This window comes from Vollenhovia emeryi, unplaced genomic scaffold, assembly GCF_000949405.1.
Source record: "Vollenhovia emeryi isolate VEMERY1.0 unplaced genomic scaffold, V.emery_V1.0 DF939165.1, whole genome shotgun sequence".
NCBI classification, from domain to species: Eukaryota; Metazoa; Arthropoda; class Insecta; order Hymenoptera; family Formicidae; genus Vollenhovia; species Vollenhovia emeryi.
This window is the reverse complement of record NW_011967201.1, coordinates 1,049,146-1,074,526: the sequence shown is the minus strand read 5'-3', so window position 1 is coordinate 1,074,526 and position 25,381 is coordinate 1,049,146. Positions and strand designations below refer to the sequence as shown.

Here is a 25,381-nt window from a genome sequence, read left to right as displayed (position 1 = left end):
CACAGAGCCACCGAATATTTTACGCCATTTACATTTGTAGAGATGCATTCAAGTGTCGAACGATATACGATACGGTCAAAATGGAAATATGCTTTGAAGTGAGCGAGCAGACCGCATGGGTAAAAAGGCGCAACTAGTCGGCTATTATCTTTGGCTAATGGTATCCTCTATCATTTTTCATGCCAATCGATTTAGCGATGTATGCAACAGTCCTCATTTGCTATCGCGATCGAAGCAGAGTCGTATTCCCGGTTTTAACTCGATTCAATATAGCATCGACGTATATACATTTCTTGCATCGGATCGTACGAACAATCACCGTCCATTATTAACAATATCGCATATTAACACTATGCGGCGACAATATCGCGTTATAGTCGTGCACTCCGCAGAGCGGAAATCTCTGTTGTATACCATAAATTACCATCGAAACTTGGCTGAACGAGTGCCAGCGTTGCTGCTTAACAAATGTGTCAGTCGCCCTTTTGTAACCTTTTCCATTTAAAGGTTGCCAAGATTTTATATCGCAGCGTGCTATAAATAATCACATTGTCGCTTTTCAAGTACCTTACCGATTAAAAGTGACGGGGGAAAAAAATGAGGTAAAAAAATATAATTTTAAACTACACCGTAATATTCGACGTGGAATGAGAGGTTGCGTACACGTGGGTCTCGTTGTCAGGCCAGGTCCCTCTTTACGAATTTGTTTTACAGCTACTAAAAAAAAAAGTCAAAGGCTAAAACAATAATAGTCGACGCAATTGCCGCTATCAATTCACGGTAACAAGAGATATCATGTCCAGATACACATAATTAATGAAACATGGACCTCCGTCAGCGGTAGATGCTCAAGTCTATTTCTCTCGTCGCGAAGGGACTGAGATCGTTAGAGACGACGCCGAAGGTCACGTCCCGGATTGCCACGTACCCATGAATCCTATCGTACAGCCCTACGGCTGCCTGGGAAACCGGAGGAAAATATATATATATACATATACATGTGTGCGTGCGCGCGCGCGTGTGTGTAATACAGTTAGGATTCTCGTCCTTCGCGCACGTCCTACCTGCTTTTTCCCGCTGTGACGACTGACAGTGTAACCGCCCACTAGTGAACGTTGAAAGAAAAAAATCGAGTATCGCACACCAACTGTGTTGTTGTCAATCGACATCAAAGTGATACGAGTAAAGATTTTCCATTTAAAATTTTGCTCCAGGGTCGAGCGAAGCCGAACAAAAAGCCCTGGTTACATTTTTATGAGAAATGCGCGATATGCAATTTCGGCAATCTCGCGTAAATGTCATGACGCGAATATTCATGGGTACAAACTTTATGACAGTAAACAAGATATACGCCCGGGTTTGGCGGAGTCTTATGAAAGTTAATTTGACTCATTATGAATTCATTTACTCGATGTTCTTACAAAAGTTGCGTGGCGTGATTAGAGAGTTTTTCCGTGAGAAAGTACATGTGGAGCGTAAGGTGTTAATCGTGCAAAACATTGTCTCTGTTTCTCACGTGCCGTCTTTTCATTCGCAAGGGATAATTTGTCCTCTCCGTGCGTTTAAACTTGATCTCTTTTTCAAGATTCGAAAAACAGTCACGAGAGTGTGACATTCGGAAACGGCATTTGAAAGTTTATCGCGATAAATATTGCCACATGCCTCAGTGGTCGAATTGGTGAGACGACCGCCTAGAGTGTGGGGAGGTCCAGGTTCAAACCCTGGCTGAGGTAATACTTTTCGTAATAAAATTTCCGCCAGATGGGCTATCCAATACGAGATAGCAGGTTTTCAACATGCAAATTCAATCGCAAAGTTTTTTTTCCCAACAATCACGCGATCTAACAATTTTCCACTAAACAAATTTCATCAAGGACAATAAACAGATGACGCCTATCAATTCTTTGACGAATAAAATCGATTTGTAGCAAAAGTGACAGCCATTCGCTAATAATTTCTCGTAACTGTTCATTAATCTGGAATCGAATTGGCTTACAGTGTGCACGTCGTTAAAATTGAAAGCGCGAATTCTTGAAATACTTTGCTTGCACCGCGTAATATTTTTTTTACAGGAGATTCAAGGCTCCAAATTCTTAAATCTAATTCTCTCGAAATGACGTCTATTGTTCGTACACCCTTTTCGGCGCGAGCGCAGCGAATTGAAAAACCGAGTGGGAGTGGCAAATTGAGCGGACTATCGACCGCGTCGTTCACGATTTTATCTTCTCCGAATCCAAGGGGGACGCGATAAATCCGCGAATCGACACCACGGGACGGGAAACCCGAGCTCACGGGCGTGCCGTCGGTTTTCTCACCTCTTGAGAAACGAACGTCTCGCGAGGCACGGAGGACAACGCCGACAACCTCCTCCGGACTCTGAACAAACCGTGCTATCAAAGCTCGCGCGCTCGAAATCCGAGAACGTTTAAACACAACGATCGGATTACGCGATCGTTCCAGGGCGATCGAGTCGTTCGAGTGTATCTTGGCTAGCGTCTCGGTTTTCGTCCGTCGATTGTCCGCGGTTCTCCCTCTCTCAACCGAATGAAAATTTATTCGACAGGCCGGCACTTCGCGGAATTAAGTCTCTCATGAAATTACAAACTTCACTCGCTAACTTCGATCGTTATTCGCGCGCGCTCGCGCCAGCGCGAACCTTGTGATAGACTCGCTCTCCTATCCGGAAGGAAACTCATAAATATTAATGTACCGGGCGATACGTCGCATCGATCTCCGTCCGCGCTTCACACAATCATGCTGTTGATTAAAATGAAATTCCGTAGGAATAGGTACCTTCCACACAGAGCGTGCTAGGTGTAGAAAATAGGTCAAAAGTATAGCAGCGGATCATCCGGCGTTATACAACATTGTTCGCTCCTTCCCGAGTATTTTCCCGACGAGTCTGAGAGCTTATCTCGGCGGATTTAAATCGATACGTGTAACGTTAACTTCCCTCCCACGCTACTTTGTGTTAATTGTCCCGCCATAGGAGATTACGGCATCAAAATTTAATAATAGCGATCGGTATCGCATCAGTTCCAGCAGCCTGCAAGTCTCTGGCTTATCTCTCGACATTCGTCCGGCGCGATCCAGGGGGAATCTCGCCCGTAATTTCAATCGCGTTTCAGCAACGAGGCAATTTCCCATCGAAAGTGCTCCACCGACGCCTCTCGAAATTCGCCTCTCGGTGAGGCGGCGGCGTCGGCGTCGGCGGCGTCGGCGTCGGCGGCGTCGGCGTCGGCGGCGGCAGTCGGCCATTGGCGGCTGAAAATACGGATGTGCAATGGAATATGTACTCACCCGGCGCATCACGCGAAGGGAGAACGAGGAGGTCTTCATTTTGGTGGTAATCCTGGCAGCTCGCTACGGGATGTGTATCGGGACGGCGTCCGGGCACGGCCTCCTCCGCCAGCGTCGCCGTCGCCGTCGTCGTCGTCGCCGCAGCCGCCGCGAGCGCAGTCCTCAGACGGAGCCGAAACCGTTCTCCCGCCGCTTGTCGCGGCGCGGGATCGTCGTCGATGGACCCCCGCGCGCGCGGTCCGTCCGTTTCTACGCGACCCGGATGTCAGCCGGAGTTACCAGCCCGGAACTGGCGAACTCTGCTTCCTCGCGGCTATCGCGATGGAGCGGGCAAAGTTGCGGGAGCGCGCGAGCGACGCGGAGAAAGAGAGAGCGAGCGAGAGAAAGAGAGAGACGGAGAGAGAAAGAGAGACAGAGAAAGAGAGAGAGAGAGAGAGAGAGATAGAGTGAGAAGGGTGGCTCTCAGGGATGGCTGGAAGCTACAACTACAGGTGGTCGCGCGTTGTTGACTAAATCTTCGCGCCGATCGTATCTGTCTGCCTCTCTCTCCCTTCCTCGCTCGCTCTTCCTCTACCCTTCCTTCTGCCCCTGCCACTGGCACCCTCCCCGTCGCCGCACCTATCCCCCCGGAGTCGATCTCAATCCCGCGCACACCCTCTTACACGTGCGAGCGAGCGCACGCGCGCTCCCACGCGATCTCTCCCTCCGATTTTCTTCCCTTCCGTTTCTTACCCTCCTACGTGCCGAGCGCGCCGAGAGTCTTGGGGGCAAACGGAAAATAACGGATCTCGATACCCGTAGGGCTCCTTGACCCTCCTCGGCAATTATTCGCGAAATCGCGCGTGTCTGCGATAACATAGTAGGAGGCGATGCCCGAGGATGCAACAGTCGGTGGAGGCTGATCAATAAGTTACTTTCGTTCATCGGCGTCCGAATCTCCCTCGCCAGTCGTATCGGTCGTGTCATCCCGATGCCGCCGTGTCCTAAGCCGCGGGGATCCAGGGCCGTTTAGGAAAAGGGCGGACCGAAACGAGGTGCACGGCTATGGGCTACGTTAGGGGAACCACCCGATGCTGCGCTCGCGCAAACTCACCCCGGCGCCATGCTACCCTGTCGAGGATTGCGCCCCTCGTTCAAGGCCACGAGACCTCATGGTAAAGCCGATGCGTCGATATTTCGTCCGTCGCTCGATGGGTGGAGACGTGGTCTACATTCGCGGAAATGCTTGCAAGCGGCTCATGTCACTCTACCACTCACCTTCCCGTGTTCGACACTCGACTCTGCCCTCAGTCGTCGATCGTGACAGCGCTGCTACGCGATTTATTTATTTATCTTCAACTGTTGAACCATTTTAGATGAATCCAATCGGATCACTTTTCCATTTACTGCTTGACGCGATTACTTTGGTAATTCATTTTGTTACTCGTTAGCTGTCGTTTATTAATTTTTACGAGGAAAAATAAATTACATGGACACCAATTTATCGTAGTTTTAATCGTGACTAAATCCGCGAATCCACAAACATTGCTGACGACAGTAATTAGAATTATGGTATAGTAATTGATAATTATCGGATTGATGAAAATCCTCGAATTAGCGCATTACTCGACAGAGATTAAATCTACCTTGCATTCCCAAACATTTTAATTCGTCTTGATTTACGTTCAGATTCGCGTTGGAATAATTTTTTCTTATACTTCACAGCAAAAACTGAAAGATCAAAAGCCACCCCTTTTACACTTACTCAATAATTATGCATTTTTACGAACGTTTTTTTTACTTAAACACCTAACGTGCATATAAAATGTAGCGACTTTACCTTTAAACGGAACCTCTTTCTCGCTTTGGTCCTCCCTGGCGGACCTTGACGAGGTGCATGTATTGAAGATATTACCCTAGTAGCACAGTACATTAGCTAAACATTGGCTAAATATTGGTCCAACGTTGGTTACATAATAAATGCATTGGCCAATATTGTCCAACATCAAGTCAATATTGGCCATGAAATAAATGTAAATATTGCACGATAATAATTACATACTATTAGATTTACATTGGAAGTGCATTGACCAATATTTAACAATGTAATAAGAATATTGGTCTAATATTGCATCAATATTGATACAATATTAGACCAATGTTGCTAAATAGACATATTGGCTAAATAAGAGGAGGCGTCCATCTTACGACGTTAGACCAATACTGGGAATACTAGATCCACATCATTTCCCAATATTGCGCCAATATTGCGCTACTAGGGTAGATGCGCGCGGGAGCATTTAATCCCGGTATAATCCTATGGAGCCGGGATCGCCCGCTGGAAGGAGTCACAGGTTTGATCGGTTAATAAACTGCAAGTTTATTTGCAATGTTATGTTACACGGATGGTATAACGGCGATAACGGAACAATATGTGTATATGTGTGCGCGTGTACAGCGCGTGCTTGCGCGCTCGCATTGTGTGTACGTCTCTGTCTGTGTACGGTTTATCTATACATATCTTTATATCTAATATCCGCACTCTGTAAAATATAATAATAATAATAATATAATAATAATAATAATAATAATACGGCGAGTTTCGCGCTCACATGCGTCGTTCTATCACTCGTTCCCCGGTGCATTCTTAGTGGGAGTCCGTCGCATACGAACGGTGCACGTGTTGCTCGTAGCCGCATTAACATCCAGAGACTGGTGACAAAATAGAGGAGAAATAAGTACAGCAACAACTATTGTAGCTTATGATGAGAAGTATGTCTTATTGCCGAGCCTCAGACGCGGAAGATTACACATCCATTATTTAGACAAATGCAGGATGATCCTCGTGGATGGGAGGACGGGCGGTGGAATTTGACGGTTCTAACGAGCTGTACGTGTTAGATTCTTTTTTTTTTTTTGGCAGTGTCGTCTCGCGCTTCGGATCCGGCGCGGGGGTGGGGGGCGCCGGGGAAGCTTCGCATTTGTGCGTGGAACCCTTCTTTCTTTACCCGGATACGCCAGTCCGGATTGTGATTTCGCGAAAGTGTAAAACGGTAATTAGGCTCTTTCTCGTCGGATTAGGCTTCGTCGGAGCGAACGTATTGTTCCTCCTCGATCGCGCTCGATTATTACATCGCGAACGTAGACGGGGAGGGGGGGGGGGGTGCAAGCCCGCCCCTGGAATCGACCGCTCGACGGGCGGGGGGGCCCGCCGTGGCTAGTATGTACTAATTACGGAAGTCGTTACGCGGAGGTCGGTTGTGCGACGATCACGGCGGATCTCTTCGGCTCGGAGACGCGGAGACGGAAGAACGATCAGCGAGGGAAGAGGAAGAGATGCATGTTCAATTCACGCGGGATAAATATGTACACGTGTATCCGCTGTGCGTGTCCCCGTGACCGATTCAATTACATTGCGGGAAAAGACGTGGGAGATACAAAAAAACCTTCCAATGTCGAAAGACAACCCACTCTGGCTCACGGTGTATTCTTGTACCTCCTAACACTTTCCGAGCCGATCAAACTGATCACCCGCTCGAATTTGATCTGCATGTATGTATGTATATATGTATATATGTATATATATATATAGATATCGTTTAAAGAAAGAAAAAACGCTTGTTAATGACAATCGAAGCGATCGTTCGTTCAGTACGATCCGGACGCAGAAGCAGGGACTGATATCGGTATTGTATTTTCGCTAGACACACAAAATGTCGCAAGCCAGCAAGGTAGACGCGCGTTAACACAATTATCGCGACGACTGTACACAATTATTATCTATATACATGATCCATAAGTTTACAAGTGCAAGGTACTACCACGCTACGCTCCTCTCTCGCTCTCTCTCTCGCTTTCTCTCTAAATTATAAGTGCGACAGACAGACAGACGGACAAGACACGATATTGTAGCGAAAAGTGATTGTAAAACTCGAAAGGGTCTGAGGCCACGGCAACTGAGGTATCTGTGAACAAACGCATTTTCACCGTCGTTGATTTAGTTTCTCGTGCATGCATAGTATGATCGACGGATCCGGGCCGTTGTCACATGCACAACGGAGCCTCTTTCTTCTTCTTTTTTTTATTTAATTATTTACTTTTTCTTTTGTTCTCTTCCATCACTTAACGGCTTAATAATTTGTCGTCGTTTTTACCTTCGTTTTGATATCCCTTAACTAACCGGTAATCGTTCCCGTTCATTAAATCGAAGACGCGATTTTTTTTTCTTTTTTTTCTCTCCTCTTTTTCTTTATGTATTTGTATTTCGTTTTGTACTTGTACTGTTCAGCAAGGCAGCGTGTTGCACTTTGTTTACATTATAATTATAGTCGGGCCGTGATTGTCCACCGAAGATTCCACAACGTCGCGAAATTGTGCGGGAATTCTTGTCGAGAAGCGTTGATCCGTTGCGTAAAAACTTAATACGGACTCGTGTTGGCGGGGCGTCACTTTCTATTACAATTAAATCGCTCGGCTTCAATGAACAGGTTGACATTGACGCGATGGGACGTAAAGAGCGTTTCGGTGCACTCGAATCTCGATATAATGTGCTGCGAGATAATTCTGGAAAACCAACGTGGGGCCTGCGGCGATAACAAAATTACAAGCTCAATCGCCCACGGGGAAAAGATATTGAATATTAAAAAATAAATAGATATCGATTTCCACGCAAATTATTAAATTTGACAAGTTGTTAAAACTTCTATTTCAATAACATTGGATGTTAGGATAAATCTGTATTTTTATGATAGAATAAACGGCATTCCATTAAGCGTTTTTAAATCGCAACGGGAAAGAAAGAGACTACATGTTCGAGCTTGGCGTCGAGACTCGCGACGTTCTTGCTTCTCAGCTTTGCAGATCCGAAATAGCGCAATTGTATATTCATTTGATATTACGGCCATTATGTCAGGGTTCGAGTGTGACGAAGAGACGCAAATACGAAACGGAATGTAAGAGGTAGAGTCCACTCTAGAACTACTTCCATCGCGATAATCTCGTATTTCTATTCGATGCTCTTCAACCACCTCCAAACATAGACACGGAGAATTGAATCTGATGGGGGAACCGATAAACGAAAATCGCCATGATCTGCTCTTGCAACACGTGGATCCTTTTGCGTTCTACGACCCGCTCTACATTTCGACAGCTTATGATCTCTCTGTGACGATGATGCAACTAAAATTAAGCTTACAATGTAGCGATAAAAAGGGGATCGATACCTTGTCGCGTGCACGCCGGCGAATATTTTGCGACACGAGCGGACGTCTGTTGGCGACGTGACTATGTATCTCCCTCCTTCTCACCTCAGATTTGCGAACAAAATACACATGCGTCACAAGGAATTTCCGAATAAATATTATTCTTTATAATAGCTATATCGATTATGTAGCAGTAGCGGTATTAGCTGTAAAAGATAATTGCAGTGGTGAATGGCGATAATAGCGATATAGTACTCATAATAACAGCAATAGTCGTAATAATTGAAATCACTATAATAGCAGCAATAATATAATAATAATATAATAATAACTGTGATAATAATAAGTCAATAAGATCCCCTAACACATTTAAACAATCGGTTTTGTAAAACGTCGTAATAGAATACGAAATAAAAATAAGGATCTGAGAAATTAGATATTCTAACAAAGGTGTCTATACAATATTTTATGCGTACACAGTGCAACATAACGTACTGTCGACCAGTCCTCGATATCGTACACATTTTATGAACAAAATTCAATTAAACTATAATCTTATAATAAACGTATCGATATAACAAAAATTATCGATAATGTTGAAAATAATAGTAATGTAGCAGTGCTAATAACAATAATAACAGCAGCAGTAATCATAATAATAGTGATATAGAAACTATTGTATTGCTCTCGTTCTCTCTCTCTCTCTCTCTCTCTCTCTCTCTCTCTCTCTCTCTCTCTCTCTCTCTCGCTCGCTCGCTCGCTCGCTCGCTTTCTCTCTCTTTCTCTCTTTCCCTTTCTCGCGCTTCTCATTCACACCCACTAATGATATTTGTAATCATAATCAATAATGATAATAATAAAATAATTATAGCGACGAGAGAAATGATGCTATTGCCAATGAAGATGACGTTGGTGAATATTGTGGCGGCGGCGGCGACGATGACGATGACGGTGACAATGAGATAATCATAACGTAATGCTACATAAAGCATAATATATAAAACTCTCCGGCGATGAATTAGAATACACAAGTGTCTCCTTTCTCTCTATATATGGGTAGACTCGCGGAAGATATGTTTAATATACGTACAATGATATCCATAATAGTATCAGAAATAACGGACGTACAATGCGTAGAGCGAAGAGAAACGTAACTGCTGCGGACGCGAGGTCTCTTCCCGAGCGTTTCGCGGGAAACTCTCGGCTCAATTTTTCGGAGACAGAGACGATTCCGCAGCCGTTACGAGCCCTTCTCCGTGCCTATTACGTTGTATGATACATTAAGAAAATAGCGCATACCTCATTCGTTTACGCTCGTGCGACTTATGATTCGATTACTCGCAACAGCTCGTACACGCTCGACGTGCCTCCTTAATCTAATATATACACACAGATACATCGTATACATATACGTATACGTACACGCATACATATGCATACACATATACACTTCAATTACACCTTGGAGATGTGTCGCGTGGACTCATCTCTCTTTCTCTCTCTCGCTCGTTCGCTCGTTCACTCGTTCACTCTCGCTCTCGAGAAGTACACGTATGTACATTCAAAGGGTACATCGAATTCTCCGACGTCGTTTCGCTCGCTGAACGACAGACGACGTACGACATTTGAAATCTCGCTAAGTTCCCATTGGCCCGAATAATTGGATTGGATGGTGAATTGGCTGTAGACGGTGCGCCGCGCTCGCCCAGATATTCGACCAGCTTAATGTCGCATCGCGCATGTTGATGCAGCGGCATAATGATTTTGTCGTACATGACAAAATGTGTGATATATGCGCGTGTGGCCCGGTACATACGTATATACCGTACGTAACAAACTTTATCGCCATTAGCGCGACCTATATATACGTGTTTCTCTCTCGAATATCTAACCGGTGGGGCGACCGTCCCCCGCAGCCAAACGGATTTAGTTAATCCCTTAATTATAATCTCGCATTGCATATTCGATAAGAACGACATGAGGTAATGCCCTATGTACATAAAAAAGAAAACAAAGTCGACAGTTAGCAATAAAATTTTTGGTACAAGTAGAAAAGATCCATACTATGTAAAGTTCTTAGTTATATTGAGCGTAAATAACCAACCGTTATTAATCCTAGGTTCTCTTGTTGATACGACAATCGTCATTAAACTGACACGACATTTCATCTCTAAGAACTATCGCACTATTAGTTACCCATTAGACAGTAATGATATTTTCTTTTTCTTTAGCGTCTCACCACTCCTTTCCGTCCTTTTTTTTTGTAATTTTCATTTCTTCCGATAAATTTAAAAACTTTCGTAACAATAAATTTACACTTAAGATTTTGTTTAATATTAATTATGGCACAAATATTAAATATTTTATTTAAAGTCTTTTTGAAGACATAATAAAAATAAATCTAAGTAGTCTTTCTCCTATGCACGACGTTCTTTTTTTTTTCTTTAATTTCATATACATTACATCGCTATTTCGTTTTATTGATTAGCATTGATGTGCTTCTTACTTCTCTTTGTTTTCCTTTTATAGTTTCCGTTTGATCCCCCTTTTGGAAATAAAATTTCTTTTCTCTTTTCATTTTAAACCGAAGAGTGTTCCTAAACAATCGATTTACAACTTTCCCGGACTCTCGTGATATTCCCCACATTACAATTCCATGAACCGCCATTGTCAATTTAGTCGCCGGCTTTCCGCAGCCAGTGGCGTTAACACGAACGAAAAAGTTGCGTTTTCATTCACGATAAAACAAACGAAGGAATTGTACGAAAATAATCGACCGAAGTCCCGCATGGAAGCTCGTCGATGCATCATAAATGCGACATTCGCGATTCCATATTGTCCAAGGGTAAATACCACTCGCGTCGGAGAAAGTCTTGCAAAGTTTTCTCGATGCTCTTTGGTAATATAATATCACATGAAAGAAAACTTTAAACCAATCAAAAAAAAAAACATCTAATCAGTCAGTTCCTCTAAAAATTAAAAACGAGGAAGCTATTGTAATAGAAATAAATTTGAGTCTTTAAAATAAATCGACGATTAAACGTTACAAAAAAAAATCAGCCTTCTCAAAAGTAAATTCGCGTATCAAAGTATTTCGTCACAGCGCCAGAAAAGTAAACCTGACCTCTTCAGTTATATCGATTCGAATTGCGCCGAAGAACCCGTTCGTCGAAGAATGGGCGACTAACTTAGAAGTGGCTGTTTAACGGGTCAAAAGGAAGCTGCTAACAATGCGGGTATGGCGAACACCGCAGGGTGTGAACGCACCGGAAGAACGGTCCTGCTTTCGAATGATTACGATATTATGGCGGTTAGCCTGCTGACGATGAGATTGCACCATATTGTCGCCGGTCGAGAGGCGCAGTCGCGCAGTCGCGCGCGCGCGCGCGCGCGAAAACGCGCGGTTTCGAGCGAACAGCAGCGGTGCGGACCGCAGAGAGGGATGCTGCGGTCTCTCCGCGCGGTCCCCGAGGCGGCACACGCAACCTACCACCGCGATAACAAATTCTGCTGAGTTTACACGGTCAGTGTGTAAATTACGGTCGATCGGCCGTTCGCTCGCGCGAAGAAATGCGCGGTCCCTTACATCTCCCTTTCTCTAGCACGAGCACGCGTACACGCACGAGTTGTACACAGGATGCGAGCGAAAGATAACGTTTAGACAGAATCGAAAATATTTTTTTTTTTGCCGCTCCTTCTCTCGGTTTTCCGAGCTTTTTCCCCCTCTTACGACAAACCATACAAGACGAAAAAGTGATATATACATCAAAAGTCCCAAAAGATTTCCACGATAAATTTCCATCTTTTTTTTTTAAATCGTACCTCAGATATATCCTAACGATTAATATTGATAATATTCCTCCTCGACGGGAGAGACGGGGCGCGTACCTACCTAAAATTTCGTCCATGTAAACGATTCGGGACCTTGGCACATTCCGATAAATAATCTATAGTCATTCTCTGTTTTCCTCTCTTTTTTTCCGCGTTCGCGTCGGCGTGTAATGGGTCGTTTACCCTGCAGCAGTTACGTGCCTCGTGTGCATGCGGACGTGTCCATGTGAGCGAGCACACAGACGCGCCCACGTGCACACTCGTGCGCGCATACTTACCCACCCAACACGCGGACTGCGCTAAACGTTTACACTAGACTAAGTCTATCGAGCGACGAGTGGCAACAGTTGATCGTTCGCGCGTCGTTCTAATTGTGCTTATCACGCGGCTGTCGCGAAGAGAAAAATGCACTCCTCGATCCGTACGCGTGTCTGTGAAATTTTGCACCGTATGGCACGGTCGGAATCCCCGAAATCGACTCGAGCTTCGATCTGCCCTTCTCGCTCATCACTTAACAAATAAATCGGATTCGAAAGAAAGTCATTCGCCGTGAGTGTGTTTGTGTGTGTGTATGTGCGTGTGTGTGTGTGTGTGAGGAAACGACGCATTTTTTCCCCCTTTTCAGATCGATAAATCGATCAGCGGTTGCCCGACACCCCGTTCCTACCCCCTACCCCATCTCGAAAATTTCAAAGGAATACGATGAAATTTTTTTCCCCGATACAGTCTCGCCTCTTACAATACATCGTACAACACCGAACATCGACATAAATTCCGTATACTTTTTTTTTCCATTCACATAGCTTTCGCAGTCGCGCTAGTATACCAACCGAAGAACATCACAGAAATTTCCCGACATTACTTTAATAATCAATTATCAATTTCCTTCCCCTCGTCAGTAAAAGAGTTTTTTAAAGTACGCCCGGCGATCATAATGTGGAAAGACACACTTCTTCTTTTTTCTTTCTTTCTTAAGTCTCCCTCTCTCTTTTCGTCTTTCGTCGAATCGTTCGATGCCACGACCCCCGATATCACAGAATCACAAAAATTTCCGGAATGACTAGGATAAATTTTCTTCTTTTCTTTTTTTTCACTAACCAATCGCGCATCCTCGGCTCGAAAACAGTGACTTTTTCTTTCTTCTTTTGAGAAAAGAGGAGAAGAAAGACGAGAACGTAAAAGTCCCGCGGATCTCGTGCCCTCCACATTATGCCCTAGCCAAACGTCACCGATCGAGAATCGGTCCACTGATTTAAGAATGTATACGTAATAATTATAAAATCTCTCGGTATAGAGATAGCTAAATATCTAAAATCGTATATTTTTTTTTCACAGTATACCTCACACTTTGAAGATATGTTTGGAAACTCGTGCTTACCCTTTCCCCTCTTCTCTCCCGCGCATTTTCTTCCCTCCCCCCATTCCCCTGTAATCTTCTCGCCCGGCCGCGAATGATATTCGAGGCAGGTCGTGTGTCCCCCTTTTTTCCCCCCGCCGTTTCTGTTTTTTTTCCCCTTATTCCGCGCTTCCGTTAAATATTCCCTTTCCGATACTATGCATCCTAAGAGTTAGACGTAGACATAATTTATATTTTTCACGATAATTTGTACTTGCTCGTTAATTATTATGGCATTTCCTTTTTCGCCTTACAGATAAAACATCAACATTTTCTCGTTCTCTACGCTGAGTTTTAAACCTGAATATGTTACGATGAACAACTTTTAGGGTTTCCTCTTGCTTGTACATTTGTTAATGTGGATATATTAAAGTCCGAGCGGAGCAGAGCAGTGCTCCATAGTCTCTCGTGAATCGAGGTCACTTGGACCGTTTGGCGTACGATGCGGAAAAACACTTGGCGACGTGACGGAAAAGCAGACGGAATGTAAAACGGAACAATTTTTGCCCATTAATTGACCCGACTGGCTTGTTTTCCTCGGCCGTTGAAAGAAAAAAAGAAACGCGCGGAGATCGCTTTAAATGCTCGCTGAAAAACGCGAAAGGTGAATCGGGAAGCGGGTTGTAAGCTCCGCAGCACTGCTCCGCCCATCCGCGAGAGATACCTACGTAAGGACTATGCCGATTTTTATAAAATCTGAACAGGAGAATATCATCGTTTATCGATGTATCGTACGAATATAATATATTTACAGCTCAAAATATTACTTTTAAAGAGTTAAAAATATAGTTTGTATTTAGCGCATACGACGAATCTACATATACACGTTAAGAACCCATGATATATCTCTACCACCTCCGCGTATCCTCTGTACACGCTCTCCTCTCTCACCCTCGTAAAACCGACCCCGTCCCCCACCCCTTTCTGACTCCCCGTGCTAATCGACGACGTCGGATTAACGGCACGTCTCGACCTCAATTTGCCGCCGTTGCCGCGATCACTTTTCACCGAAAGGCGTCACTTTCCCGCGGACGCCCTTCGTCTCACCCCTTTAGGCCTGAACGTCGCCCTCCCCGTCCCCGTTCGGAATCGATTACGCGTAAGCGACCTCGGTGCGTCCGCGGCTCGGCCGCGGAATCGGGACGCGTGTGTGTTTCTCGACGCCGGACCCCCGATCCCGTTCACGACCCTCGCGACTGTGTGACCTCCCCTCGGTCTCTCCCCTCGTTGCAAACGCATCTCGGCGCGTCGAACTGTCCGTTTCGCGCCTGACGCGGGCAGCGTGCCCGGCCCGATTGTTCGCGAGGGCGCGACGCAACCCTTCCGCGTGGCCGAGATCGCGAGACGCGACGACGCGACGCGTCGTTCCGACGGTCGGGCGCGTTTTCTTTTCTTCTTTTTTTTTTCGTCCACGTGAAAACCGTACCTTAGGCGTGCGTCTCGAGAGCGCCGATACGGAAGAATTCCATCCGCAGCGTAAACTCGATCTCGGAAACGATTTCCGGAAGACTGTTTCCTCTCCCCAAGCGTCTCGTCTCAGTTACGTCCCTTCCCTGATCTCCACGCTCCGGTGCTCTTTGGACAACGTTAGCTTAAAGGAAAAAAAAGGAAAAAAAAAGAAAAATCTCGCGACGGGACAACGTCATCCTCGGAAATGCGTTCCACGCGCAGATTCTCCGCCCCGAAAGCTTGTCGGCCGCTGGGTCGACAAGGCGTCACCGGCGTCCCCGATCGCCGACAATGGAATGTGTCTCTTCGCTTCGCGCACTAATCTTAACGTTCGAGCCTCCTCTCTCTTCACGTTTCAGTCGAATTACAAGCTTCTCAGTCAAATTGTCCTTCTTTGGATTCATTGCAGTCTTGACGAAGAAAAAAAAAAATTACTACTCGCCGCGCTGGCGAGCCTAAACTAGAAGAGTCGCGGCTTGCTTCCGGTGGACGACGGAAAAGCGAGGGGGAAAACTGGGAGAAAGTGAGCCGAAATGAGTGATCCGCGCGGTACACGGGATTCCACGTTACTCTCCGCTTTCCTCCCTTCTCCTTAATCCGTTTCTCATTCACAGGTCTTACGATAACTGATCGCGATAGGCATTACGCGCTCCGCAAACGCGAGTAAATGAGGGTAAAATTAATCGTCGAAATTACGAGGACTTTGTTGCAATTTAACAAGAGACTAAATCCCCCTCCCCCGGGTTGGCTAACCTCGATTTGGCGATCTGGCAGTCTCTTCTTCCGAAATTACGAACCTAAATACAGCGTAGACGGAGAAACACGATCTCGTTAATCCAGGCTGCTGCTAATTCGCTTGGGTCCAACTAGCTCGTAATATGAATCGCGTCGCTGATCGCGATTAACTAACTGAACCAGCGATTACCCGCCCTGTTTCTGGCGTGCCAGTAACGTGAATGGAGAAATTAGAAACGATCTGTGGCTAACCGACTTTGGTGCAAAGTCGCGACTTAAACAAACCAAGGTCTAAACGACACGAGTGTAGCTCAAAGCGGCACAGGAGTGTCCTGGGTACGCAAAGTAGTACTTCCACGTTCTCTCGATAATCCGGCCGCGAGTCTCGGATTGCGCGCCTGATGACGTCGGTCGAGCGATTCGCGCGGGAAACAACGGCAGCGCGATGACGAAGGCGGCGGCGGCGACGACGACGACGACGACGACGACGACGACGACGACGACGACGACGACGACGGCGACGGCGGCGACGACGACGACGGCGCGGACGTTCCGGCACAGGGTGACTTTGATTTTTCCGACGTTTTCATTGCGGTTGCTGCTGCATCTGCATCTGATGTTGCATGCTACCGAAGACGTTCTTCATGGCCGTGGCCTTTAGGAGCCGCCTCAGCACGCCGCTGGTGCCGCGGTGCTGCAGGCTCTTGTGCGTCGTCAGCGAGTTCTTCGTACGGTACGTACGGTTGCAGAACTCGCAGACGTACAGCGTGTCCGATTGCTCGTGTTTGTCCTGGAAGTGGCGTTTGAGGGAGTAGTAGCATGAAAACGTGCGACGGCAGTACGGGCATTCCTGAGGCTCGTTTATGCCACCCGCCGTGGGTGGTGGCATTCGGTACATGACAGTGGGAGGCGTCGTCGGTGCCGGATGCATCCCGTTGCCCGTACCTGAAACGCATCCAGATCTGTATAAGATCGCTCCTGCGCGAGAGCTAGCCACCGTCGGGGCTCGATACGCGCGTCGAAACCGGTGTAATTTCGACGGATGCGATTTACGTTTCTCGATACTATAGACACGGGGGTAACAGGGGGGTCTTTACGTCGCACCCTGTAAACGTAAGGTCGACGTAAGATGCACTTTTTCTCACGCGCTGTACAGCGCGCGAGATTGGCGTCGTCGAAATTCTAAAGGCCTGGCGTCCGCGATGCCTGGAACTTGGCCCCCGAGTTGTAGTTTCGAGAAACGCGCAGCCAATCAACTTGCAGCTTTTGCGGAACAGCTGCAGGTTGATTGGCTGCGCGTTTCTCGAAACTAGAACTCGGACCAAGTTCTAGAGCATCATGGCCTTAACGGTTTCGATCCCTTCGCTCCATCTTAGATATCGTAAGAATGCGACACGACCGACCGTCGTGGTGACGGTCGGACGACACATTCTCAGGATCGATTAGAAGCTCAGAGCTGGTACTTCCACTTACACGTCTCGTGAAGGCCGAGCTAGTTTCGTCTTGACAACGTCGCTGCATTTACTCGTTTAATTATAGAACTGCTCGATTTTAAATTAATTTAGAGACGACGCCAAAAACTTGGGGAGTCAATTCGATTTCAAGCGTCGCAACTAATTTACATTGTACTTCATCTTACAAACGCAAATGCCATTGTATGACTAACGAAAGACGTGTACTAAATAATAATTTACAGTAATTTAATGGGAATCGTATAACAGTGCATATTATATAAAGTGGCGTAAGAAAATTTTCAACTATTGGAATTACCAACTCTGACTTATTGTTAGCGAAGTTTGACTGCGTTTGAAAAGAAAGGAGTTCAGAATGAGAATTGTGTATAAATCGCAAAGCCCCGTATAGAGAAATCGGGTGGATAAACTTACAAGATAGCAATACTCTTATGAGTTTCATCGAGTATCCGGAGTGGCACACGAGACGACAGAAGGTCCCGATCGAGGAAGAAGGACAGAGAGAAGGGACAAAGAGAAGGAGCTGGTGTATTATACCGCGTGCATCGAATTAGTGATTAGTATGCTTTAGCGTATTAGAACCAATCCGCAGATAGAAGTTACCAACGAGTTTGTATAGTGCGACATGTTAGACACGTGCTGGAAGTTAAGCACACGCTATTTTTATTGTCAATCGTGTCGCTGATCGAATGGACAAACCTCCAACGACATGTCGAGTGATCAAAGACTGAAACCGGGCGGTCACGAGATTTTGCGATCGCACAAGATAAGGTTCCTCCGCGTTAAGAAATTTTACGATCGTTCTGGTTCTTCGACGTTCGCCTAAAGAGGGGCGATTTCGTATCCATAAATAGTTGCCGAACCCATAAAAGATGACGGCAAAAAAGCAGAAATAATAAAAATGCTAATAGAAAAAAAAAGCAGCTACGAACGTAAGACGATATATCAAAAACAACATAAAAAAATTATAGCGTATAAAATATAATAATGATACAGTAAAATATAAAATATAATAACGTTCGCCTTGCGAGACTTAATAAACGAATGTACGATTAGATTTGATGCGCTCTCGCGAAGCATGCAATTTCTGCCAATTGCGGTCGCATCGGATCGCCGATCGCATTTCGAATAATCCAATTTTCATGTCTCTCCCACCGACGTATCGCGTATACTCTCTTCCGACTCGACACGCGGGGATTCGGTAGCACTAACACAGAAAAATAATGAAGAAATGCGAATCGAGGCACGTAGCCAAAGCTACAAGCAAGCAGATAGCAGGCGGACAACCAGATGGACATGCAGACAAGCAAGCAACGAATAGGTGGATGAGCAGGTTGGTAGTTTGAGTGAAAGAAAAGAGATCGTGGGGAGGCACGAGATGTCGACAGTCACACAAACAGAAAAGAATAAGAAAGATCAGTTAGAGTCTTCGTAATAGGTTTCTATCTCTCGGAGATGATCGATCGTTCTCCAAAGTGTTAGCACTCAAAAGTATCTTTAATTTCGCCTATCTATATCCAAGACTCTCCGCATCAGAAAGTTGACCAGCATGTCATTCCAAGGAGGCGACAAGATTTAATAGAATTGTCAGCGATCTTGCAAATCACCAAGGCCCGGTTTCACCAAAAAAGGTCGCTTAACTTTGATCTCGGTTCAATTCACGTTTGTCTCTTTCTAAAGTAACAATCGGAAAGAGACGGAGAACGAATTGAGCTAAGCTTAAAGTTAAGCGACGTTGGTGAAACCGGACCTAAGAGAGTGTAGCGGTTCTCGGTGTTTTCAACATTACGCAATGGTCCCGCTTTACATTGTTATAGATGTAATAAGATATTATGCTAAATCTACGCAGATGAAAGAGTTGTTACGATAAAGTCTTCGACGTTTCAACTGTGTGACGTTACACATAATAAGCTGAAATAGAAAGTAATAATTCCGCCGATCGCTTTACCTCATAATGATTATAACAGTATAATGGCAGCAGTATTTGCGCCGATCGCTTTACCCCATAATGATTACAACGGTACAATGGCAGCGATATTTGCGCGAGCAATATGAAAGCAATACGAGTGCAACAATAGCATTCAGTTACTTTGGTTCGCTACGTATAACGTCAGAGTTGAAGCGCCGATGTCCTTGTTATATAAATGACGTTTTAATGACACATACATTTCCCAAAGAGTGCGAAATGCCCAGGAGAATGTGAAAGACGGGAGGTTTGAAACGTCCTTTGGCAAGACCCTCCAATAGACTCTTCTTCCGCCTGGTCGGTAGACTTATGAAAAAACCCATACCCGTGTTGCTATCAATGCGCCGATTGTAGCTACGCGGCATGCTGCTTTACTGATGCATCGGGAATTCGAGTCACTGACAGCAGGTATAACGGACCGGCGAATACCGGAAGAACTCGATCAGCGGCGCGTACGGTACCGAAGGGGCGCGAAGGACGACGGGATAAGAGGAAAGAAAGCAGTTACGCGAGCCGGGATGCGGATACGGCGATGCGCGGGACTCGAACCGTAAGGCGAACAAGAAGAGAAAGAAGGCCCCGGCGTGCAAGCCCGAGACCGGTTTCGCTGCCGTGGCATGCACCGTTCGCGGAGTGCCGACGCGGAACGAGGAGGAAAAGGAAGCGCGAGCTTTCCGTACGCCGGGACGTCGACGGCGGGGCCGTCCGACCGAGAGTCGGGGAGAGGACGATGCATCTTTTGACAATGCGCGAGGTGGGAAAGAATCGGGAATACGAGATCAGTCTTGAGGAAGGCGCACGATCCGGGAGACAAGCGTGCGCGTACACGTTTGCGGATACGTACGTAAGAGGGAAAGAGAATAAAAAAGCAGATGAAGAGAAAGAGAATGAAGCAGGAAGAGAGGGGAGAGAAAGAGAGAGAGAGAAAGAAAGAGAGAAAGAGAGAAAATGGAAGGAATGGTGTACTGATGGTTTGTTAAGTTCGCATAGGGGTGAGCTCTGAGAGATCTATGTTAGAAATCTTCGAAATGCTGTGCGCCATAGGTGTGTTTAGCGTGGTCCCTACCTTATCTAAACCTTCAAAAGAACTTAATGTCAATGTCGCCGGGCCTGCTCTTATGATAAGTATATATATGGGTCATCAGCGAATTACGCGAGCAGTACACCCGCTCGCAGATGACGCATCTGTACTCCTCCTGTCGTTCGGCGTGTTTGTCGGCAACGTGGCGTTTCAGGGATGCTTTGCTGCATAGTACCTTGCCGCACAGTTGGCAGGTGAACAACTTCTTCGCTGACTGGGTGTTCAGAGAGTTCAAGGTCAGCCCCGTCATAGATGTGAGCACTGAAACACAACAACGCACCTCTCATGCAGCTGCACACCCCGACAACACACTTAAACCCTATACCACGACCGCTAAAAAAAGAAACGGTCGCGTGCGCGAATCTCGCTCGAATGCTCCTTTAGGTAGTGTCGTGCTTGTATCTTCTCGACTATGCTTACGTGATCTCGACTGCGTCGATCGTGCCGTTCCCTTCGCAGCTCGAAAACGGTATCGATTTAAAGCTCGTATCCTCGGAGACCGATCGGAACAATTTACGGTCGTCCGTGCGTCGTGACGATCTTGTAACAGGCGCATAAACGTGACAAGGGTCGTAAAGTTTTATTGAATTGGGAAACTATTGCGAATGTCCCACGAGTAAATAATCGCACGCCATTAATAGTTCTCTGCAAAATTTCACTCTATCTCGCGACGATTTTGATCCTCTTTACATCGCGGTTTGTGAAGAATTTGAACGGACAACGTGTACGGAGATTCGAAATTCATTTTCGACCTTGCCATAAAGATCATCGGAGGGAAATTTTTAATAAATCAATTTCGCAAATCCGACAATAATCGGCGCGTGACCGTGGGGAGAAATCAACCCTTTTCTTTGCCGCCGCGATCTGCCTCTTCGTCTTCCTCTTCTTCCGTCCCCTCTCCTACTGGGTCACGTCCCGCGCATTAATCGGTCCATTACAAACGAGACTCGTGTCCTTTGGAAAAGCAATTATGCGCGTTGCGGCACGTCCTTGGAAACAAAACGGGGGGGGGGGGGAAGAACCGGAGAGATGTGGAGGAATCGACGGCGCGCCGTTTCTCCTCTCGTGGGGAGCGAAGTAAGAACTTTCTCTAACGGCGGCTTTCCTCTCCCCGGCCTTCTTCGGAACCTCCGGTCACTGCTAATGCGGAAAGAAAGGAACGGGACGAGAGGAGGCGCGCGCACATGCATGAAATAATTCGTATACGCACACGCGAGTACACGCGAGCCGAGACGTTTCGCGCATGTGTGTGCCATATGCGAGTGTGTATGCATGTGCGTTCGCGGGGAGGAGGAAAATTGCGGGGAGAAGAAGGCGGATAGCGCTGTTTTGCAGAATTTTTGTGCGTTTAATTTCTCTCTCGTTACGATTCGACTCTATTGTCATTAACACGACATTGTACAAATTATTGCGCTCCGGTGGCTCGAGCGGGTCGCGTTATTGCGATCGTGAATTTTCATACGCGCTACGCATGTTTCTCAACGTGTGTTCGAAAATGTGTTGCAAACGATCATTTGTTAAACATTCGACGAACGATGAGTGTATCGCATTTTGGCGCCATAATAGATTTCACTGCGCTGTTACACGAGACCCGAGCAGCCTCGTGGCGATATACGTCGCCTTACACATGTTACGTGGCAGTTTTCATATCTCGTGTTTTCGTCCTTATTAATTTACTTCGTAATTACCTCGGAATAATTTGTTATTAATTATTCAAGGTCCTAGCAACATGTCGCTTTGCTGAAAATATAATCTCATCTTAAAAGATCTTAAATAATATCACTTAGAGAAATAAATAATGACAACCAAAACTCGAAAGGGGTAAGGCGGGGACGGGGGAGGGGGGGAGGGACCGAGATGAAAGGGACGTTCCGTTGGACGGAGCGGGAACCACACATTCGCATGTGTCCTCCATCGAGAAGTGGAATGTGTGTACAAGCCGTTTGCCGACTCGCATTATGAATATGCATGTACATTGTTCGACGGATCTCAGATGTGTGTGTTACACGAAGCCTAACAGACATGAGAAAACGAGACGACGAGAGAGTACAGGTACACTGAGCATTCTGGATGACATTTAAAGCATGCAACTCGAAATAAACTAAACAAATAAACGTGAACATAAACGTAAACGTAATTAAATATGCGTGACTCGGGCGAGCTGCGTGGCGACTTTTACGAAATCGATGCCCCTCGTGTGATCGCGTCAACAAGGTAGTCCTCTCTCCGGAGAGGCTGCCCTCACCCCCCCCCCCCCTCCGAGTTTCCGCGATATTCACCTCCTCCTTCGTACTCACCGTCTTGCGTTTGCACTCGACATACGACAGAAACTTCCCACTTACGCGAAGGTTTTTGTTCTTTTTCTCTTTCTCTCTCTCTCTCTCTCTCTCTCTCTCTCTCTCTCTCTCTTTCTCTTTCTCTCTCTTTGTCCGAAGATACTTGTGGCGGGGAAAAGACATTTCGGTCGAGAGACAGGTCTGAATCGGAAATCAAGGGCGTTTCCTCATGAATGGAAAGAAATCGTTCTTACTTCGTACTCCTCACGGCAGCGCGTCCTGATGATCGACGCGATCACTGATCGATTACTCATGGGCGACTTTTGAAATTCTTACGTCGACGTAATATCGGACGGCGTTACCGACCACCATCGCGATTGCCCGCACGTGCGGCTCTTGAAACCGAGACACAAAAGTATAAAAAGTAAGATACGAGGAATGTAAAATAAATAACGAATATACATGTGTATATGCGATTCGTATTAGAGACACGTCATTACTTGCATTCGACGTACGTCGTTTTCGATCAATCACCGCGAATACACGGTGCAGTCCATCAGTTTTAAGACAAAAATCGTGTAAAATGAAAATGTTGAAAATGTTTTCTGACGTGTTCTCCATTTTATACGTTTCTTTTTTTTTCCTCAAAGTTTATCGACCGCATTGCATACGTTTTCCATTCTTTCCGATGACAATTAATAAATAACATTACTGACTGTTTCTCGTCGGCCTGATATTTTATATTGTTGTTGTATGTATATTTTTATACTTCATTTCTCATATCTTGTTTCATATTTATTTGTGTTCCAATCTTTACCGACCACCGCGAATGCGAGGTTTATCGAACACGACGATTAGTTTTCGCATACAGGATAAAACGTCGATTCTCTATTGACACACGCGAGTCGGCTGTGCTCGGTCGTGGTTTTGAGAAATCGCGTTTCAGATTAGCGTCGACGATATCAACTGGACTTCAGTCACTTGCGGGGAACGTTGCAGCGTCCGAAATAAAAATACGTAAAATTCGAGCGCTGCGATACCCGAGAACGTCGGAGTAGCTGCTTAAATGGGTGTGTCGATGGTGCCTTGTTACGAAAAGCACGACAACCGAGCTACGCTCGGAATAGCGGGGAATGGATACGCCAAATCGCATTTATATCACTTACCTTCCGGCTGAAAGAATAAAAAAAAGAATCATTTTCTCGACATTAACATTCCGGCGGCGTAACTTTCGTATACGCAATTTCGGCAAAACTGGTGCGGTTCAACGTAAACGTACAAGTGTAAGCTTCTTTCCGATCTACACTTTCCGTCGAGGATGTGATAGGTGGACCAAAAAAAACAAGTGACAACACAAACGAATTATTAAACCAAATATATAGTACATTTCTTATTGTATATAAAAATGAAAATATATTAAAATGCATTTTGATATTGCTTAGAAATAATAATAATGCGTGGCAATAGATAATAATAATAGTCGTAGCGATAATCAATCGTAATCGTAATAATGAGTGTTTGCAGTAACCGTACTGATCCAAAGTAGTAATAACAGTAGCAATAGCAGCAGAGCGGCAGCGATAATGTGTAGTAGTGATCATAGTGATAACGGCAGCGGTAATGACAGCACGCGAAACTCAGTAATGGAACTAGTTACGATAGCTCGCTGGTGACAACGAGAATACGGGAATTGATAATAATAAACGGGAATAGTGATCGTAGCAATAGAGATAGCGATAGCGATAATAAGAACGTTTATGACGTCAAATGATAATGCTGATGAAAATAATATTAATATCTATGATGACGATGATGGTTGATGTGTGTGCCGGTGATACAGTAATAAAAAAAAATAATGATAAAATAATATAATCGCGTTATATAATAGTAATAATGATAATAACGGTAATAATAGCGACACGGCACTGACGACGGTCACGATGACATCGACGATGCGATTGTTATAGTTAATAAATATATATATTATAACCAAGACATTGTGAAAAATAACGTAACAGAATTATCACGGTATATAACGCACGGCTATTCGTTCAAAGTCCAATTCGCATTTGCGAGTAATGCAAACGTCACGCTCGCGTCGTTGCGCTTTTCGACATTTATTATCTTACGCGCCGCGTTCGTCGCTCGGTGTCTTCGCGACGTCTGCCTCACCCGCAAATGCAAACGTGGTCTCACGCAACGATTTTGTACCAAAGCGGAATCCGTCCTTCCCAAGATAGTGGAGAACTTTCTCGAAGTTTTTTTTTTCCCCCCCGGGGTAAGCCGATATGTTGATTACACAAAAGCGCTCGGCGCTTTGACATTGTCGTTAAGGCTTTATACTCGGAGAGTTTATATTCCATGTAATTCTCTCTCTGCATCGCTCTTGCATGCGTTTATAGTCAGCGGTTGCGTACGAATATTAATCGGGAAAACTATCTGCTCGACATCCGTGTAGATATCGCAATGTGTAATCCTATTGTAACGCAAGTAACGGAAAATTAAAGACTTACTATATCGTTAGAAAGCTGTCACGCGAAAAAAACCCTCGGTTTTCTGTTTTTTCTTACTTTTTTTGTGTTTTTCCCCCTTTCCTTTTTAACAGCTGTTTCCGGTAAGGTGTCCTATCGCGCTTATCATTTAGCTCTATCGAAGTAACGGAGCGGTTCCCTACGGAAACCTATGGAGGCTTTAT

The 25,381-nt window shown here is 45.5% G+C and overlaps 1 protein-coding gene across 1 annotated transcript; it reads right to left on the bottom strand.

Moving 5' to 3' along the window:
• Positions 1-16,429: 16,429 nt before the first annotated feature.
• LOC105564417 (broad-complex core protein isoforms 1/2/3/4/5-like) lies at positions 16,430-20,472 on the bottom strand. The gene is made up of 2 exons (XM_012016763.1): positions 20,396-20,472; positions 16,430-16,836 (listed from the first exon to the last, which is right to left on the bottom strand). The coding sequence occupies exon 2, from the start codon at positions 16,820-16,822 to the stop codon at positions 16,478-16,480; it is 345 nt and encodes a 114-aa protein (XP_011872153.1). The 5' UTR covers positions 16,823-16,836; positions 20,396-20,472; the 3' UTR covers positions 16,430-16,477.
• Between the last annotated feature and the right edge of the window lie 4,909 nt (positions 20,473-25,381).

What these genes read in the sequence shown, in the direction of transcription:
- LOC105564417 (XM_012016763.1), bottom strand. Translation starts at nt 16,822, where the DNA reads ATGCATCCGGCACCGACGACGCCTCCCACTGTCATGTACCGAATGCCA.